General features: G+C 54.4%; 1 protein-coding gene across 1 annotated transcript; it reads right to left on the bottom strand.

Annotated features, from left to right (window-relative positions):
• Positions 1–2,066: 2,066 nt before the first annotated feature.
• On the bottom strand, positions 2,067–4,706 carry DL89DRAFT_327201 (uncharacterized protein; the record flags this gene model as incomplete). The annotated part of the gene is made up of 7 exons (XM_040891543.1): positions 2,067–2,588; positions 2,651–2,829; positions 2,866–2,938; positions 3,001–4,122; positions 4,196–4,398; positions 4,425–4,605; positions 4,635–4,706. 7 exons carry the CDS (start codon positions 4,704–4,706, stop codon positions 2,394–2,396), a joined length of 2,025 nt encoding a protein of 674 aa, XP_040739113.1. The 3' UTR covers positions 2,067–2,393.
• Positions 4,707–4,739: the final 33 nt, after the last annotated feature.

Here is a 4,739-nt window from a genome sequence, read left to right as displayed (position 1 = left end):
TTCTGTCGCAAAGCATTTCTATACTGAACCAGATGCAGCAAGGCCACGCAACGCAAATAGCCAGTACCAAGCTGGCATTCGAGCAGCAGCTGCACCAGGTGAGCGAGGATCTGCAGGATGCCGAAGAAGAAGTTGCCGAGCTGCGCTACGACCTGGATTTAAAGCACCAGGAGAACCAGCGACTTTTCCATGAGCTCAACGCCAAACAACAAAGCATCGATGAGCTGGTCAACGACCAGCAGGCGCTGCAGCGCAGGCTGGCTGAAATGCAAAGCTCCTTTGCCAAATCACAGGCGGACTGCAACGAGTGGAAGCAGGAGTGTATCAAGACTCGCGAGACTCTCGACAGCAGCGAGCGGGTCGGCATTGAGACCCGCCAGCAGATTTTGCAAATGACCGAGGCGCAACAGGAGATGCAGCGCATGTTTGACAGGAAACAGCAGGCATGGGAAGACAGGACGCAGGGTATGACTGAGAATATCAGCAAGTTGGAGACTACCCTCGATGAGTCCATACGCAGAGTACGTGAGTTGGAGGCAGCCATAGAGAAAGAGCGCGCTGAGAACGCGGAGCTTTTGAGGAAGACAGAGGCGATGGGGCAGAGGCTTGCAGAGTGCGCACAGTTCTCTGAGAACATCAAGAATCTGTCAAGAGCCCCTCACTAGCAAGTGACATAAAACGAATGCTACGCCGTTTACAAACCACATATCTTCTCAACTTCACACACAAATCCACGTTAGTACATTTACATTGGTTGTCCATGGACCTACCCAATCTTGCCAATGGCCATATAATGAGGCGCATCATCCGCATCATCTATCCCACCTTAGTGACAGAAGGGTGTCGTGGCATGGGGAGTGCTGGGAGCTAGCAGCCCCGGTCACTGTATGCAAGAAATGGCACTCGTGGGTCCGACCCGCACTCTACGACGTGCTCCTGCTGGAATTTCAACCAGGTGGTGATTTTCGATGTTGTCGGCCATGGCTCCAGCAGGTTGATATCCCACAAAAATACATTGGTTGCAACAGTGTGAAGCAGAGTACAAGGCATATAGTTGTCGAGAACAGTGCCCTGGCTTTGTTGGCACCCCTACTTACAGCTATGAATGAGATCTGGCTGAAGCAGGATGTATGGACTGGAGTCTGTGAGTGTAGGTTTGTTGAATCGATAGATAGCATCTTGGGTTGGGCAGCGGGCACCGACCTTTCTTTGGAATTCGTCCAGTATATTGGCAGGTGTCTGGCCTGTCTGATCGTGATAGACCACCCACCACTGATTGGCGACTCTTCTACAGTAAATATAGCTACCCACTTTCTAGTCTCCCGCATTGAACAATTACCAGCTTGGCCATGCCTGCAGTTGCTGCTGGTGCTGTCAATTTGTTCCCTGAGTTCTCTGCGGCCCAGCTCCAATCTCATCATGTACGCGATATCATAGCGAACGGCTTGTGGATCAAGTTTACCCCCCACAGGGTCTCACTATCTGTGTTGCTAGATCTGACGGTTTCCCGAAGCTGAAATTAATGGTTTTAGATGGTCTTACCGGAGCCCTGTTTGTGCTTGACAAAAAATGCTGGCCCGGTGTCTCCACAGCTGAGCTAGCCCCAGGATTTCTAATTGTGCGGAGTATATAGCGATTCCTATGATCATTTCAAGTATTCGCCGCTGGTTTATGGCGCCATCTATGACTCTCGCGCAGCTACTCCTGAATACCCGAGACCAGTGCCGCTTGGGTTAATCTATCAATATATGTATATAGACATAAGCCCATCCTGAACACTGGGAATGATGACTTCAAATAGCATAGTATACAAATCACAATGCTCAGGTAGAATTCATGACTTTCGCAACATGCACAGCATCTCTTTTTCTGTAATAAAAGTAAATGTTCATCCTCTCTATATGTATCCCAGAGCAGCAAAATGTTAGAAAATTACGTGCTTTATAGCTTTAGTGAAGAGTGGACTGAAACGCTTGAAGAGAAATATATTTAAAAGGTATGAAAGAGTGTGTAAAAGTACTAAGCAGAAAGATATTAGAAAGAGAAGCAAGAGTTCTATCCAGGACCGGATGATGTGGCTAATATGGAGGAAAAATAGAGAATAATGATTAAAACTAGCTAATTGTAATATCAGGTACTATGAGCTCTGCATTTTTGTAGACAGTCTATCCTATAAAGCTCGAATCCACTTCGCCAGAGGAGAAAAGGCGGGAAATGAACTTTAGCCAGGCGCATAATTATGAATGAACATTCCCTCCAGGTTACTGCGAAAGAGTATATCGCAATAGATACCAAGCATGCTACATGGGTGGCACTTTGAATCATGCTTAGAGCAAATCACGTCCCTTGGGGAAACATGAAATAGAAATGGAATTAAACTAAAAAAGGCTTCTTTACAGCTTGGACTGCTTAGCAATAGTAACCGGCACTGAGAACTCAGCGGCAGCATTGCTGATGGCGACAACATCACGCTCGACCACACGGACCTGGAACAGAACCTTCTTCGGATCCTTATCCGCCCAGACGCTAGTCTCGAGGGTCTCGCCAGGAATAACCGGAGCGGAGAACCTGGCCTTGACGTTCTTCAGCTTTGACGCGGTCGACGCCAGCCAATTCGACGACATGGCGCGCGGCATGACCAAAGGTGCACAGGCCGTGGAGAATCGGGGTCTTGAAGGCCGCCGAGCTTGGACATCTCGGCGTCAATATGCAAGGGGTTGTAGTCGCCCCGACAGACGGTAAAATGGGCAGCCTGCTCCTCGGAGGTCTTCTGCGACAGCTGGGCGTCGGGGGCGCGTGCCGGCTTGGTGTTTGGCGGGCCAAGGCGGCCTGGGGCCGCTCAGGACCCTTGACGGGGCTCGAAACCGGGCTTCTTGGAGAAGCCGCCGATGCCGCGGATGAACGAGGTGGACTCGGAGATGGCCAGGACGTTGTTGCGCTGTCCTTCATGGTCAGGCGTGCGGTGCAGGTCAGGCCCTTGCCCTTGTCCTGGATATCGACCAGCTGCGACGTGCACACAAGACGGCCCTCGGTGGGCAGGGGGTTGAAAACCTCAATGTACTGCTCGCCGTGCAGAAGCATCATCGGGTTGAACTCAGGCAAAAACTCGGTGATGTCCAGGCGGGTGAAGAAGGCCGGGATCACAGCGTAGGTCGGGAAGGTCTGGAAGTTGTCGGCATGCTCGTACACCAGCGGCAGGTCGGTGCGCTTGGCGCCGATGCCCAGGGCGTACAGAATCACGTCGCGCTTGGTGTAGTCAAAGTTCTCGGGCTTGCCAATAGCGGAATAGGCAGCCTCGAGATCAACTGAGCCCTCCTCCTCGGTGTTGGAGGCATTCTCCAGTAGTTCGGCGGAGCTCTGGCGGGTGTTGGCCACATGGTGGGCCTTGCCGTCGTCAAAGTTGACAATCTTCTTCCACTTGCCGGCAATAGCCTCAGGGGTGATCGGCTTGGTCAGCGGGAAGCCGACGCCACCGGAGCGCTGGCGGCGGATCTCAGAAATCCAGCACGAGCCAACCTGGAACAATTTGCCGGTAGCCTCGGTGTCCTTGTGCGCCAGGAAGCCGACCAGGGGAGCGACGTATTCGGGCTTGAGCATCTCGACGACCTCGGCGGGCATGATGGTGGCGGTCATAGCAGTGCCGGCGTTGGGAGCGACGGCGTTGGCGCGGATGCCGTACTTGGCGCCCTCAATGGCCAGAGTGTTGGTGAAGCCCTGGATGCCAGCCTTGGCCGCAGAGTAGTTGGTCTGGCCGAAGTTGCCGAAGATGCCCACCGATGAGTTGGTGTTGATGATGGAGCCGGACTTTTGCTTGACCATGTATGGCCATGCGGCCTTGGTGACCTTGTAGGTGCCGCGCAGATGCACGCGGTACACCAGGTCCCAGTCCTGCGGGGTTGCGTTGACGAACGCCTTGTCGCGCAGAATGCCGGCGTTGTTGACCAGAATGTCGATCCGCCCAAACGCCTCAATGGCCGTGGCCACCACCTTGTCGCCATCCTCCACCGAGTCGTAGTTGGCGACAGCCTCGCCGCCAGCGCTCTTGATGTCGGCCACGACCAGATCGGCCGCACGGACCTTGTTGCCGTTCTGCTCGACGAAGCCCAGATCGTTGACCACGACCTTGGCGCCAAAATGGCGAACATTTTGGCGTACGCGCGGCCCAGCCGTTGCCAGCGCCGGTGACCACGGCGACCTGGCCGTCGTAGCGCAGCTCATCGCCCTTGGCGTTGGCAGCCAGGCCCTTGGCGATCTCCAGCTTGCCCAGCCAGTCGTTGTCCTTCATGGAGCTCGGGTAGTAGACCGGCGAGTTGTCGAAATCGTCGATCTCCTGGAACCGCTGCTTGACGGCCGCCGGGGTGAACGACTGGTCAGCCTTGAACACCACGCCCTCGTGGCCTGCCAGCGGTGCGCGGTGATCTTACCGGCGCCAATCTCATACAGACCGCCTGACTGCTTGGTAGTCTCGTGGGTCAGGAAGCCGACCAAAGGCGCAATAAACTCGGGCTTCAGCGCCTCCAAGATCTCCTGCGGCATCACCGTCGCAGTCATGCGCGAGGCCGCCAGCGGGGCAATGGTATTGCTGGTGATATTGTACTTGTGGCCCTCATATGCCAGCGATTGCTGAACCCAACAAGTGCCTGCTTGGCCGCCGAGTAGTTGGCCTGGCCAAAGTTGCCGTAGATGCCGGCCGCCGACGAGGTCATGATCAGACGGCCAAACTTTTGCTTGCGCAGAAT

Source organism: Linderina pennispora (genome assembly GCF_002104995.1).
Source record: "Linderina pennispora strain ATCC 12442 chromosome Unknown DL89scaffold_139, whole genome shotgun sequence".
Lineage (NCBI taxonomy): Eukaryota > Fungi > Kickxellomycota > Kickxellomycetes > Kickxellales > Kickxellaceae > Linderina > Linderina pennispora.
The sequence above is the reverse complement of the archived record's forward strand: the minus strand, read 5'-3'. Positions and strand labels throughout refer to the sequence as shown.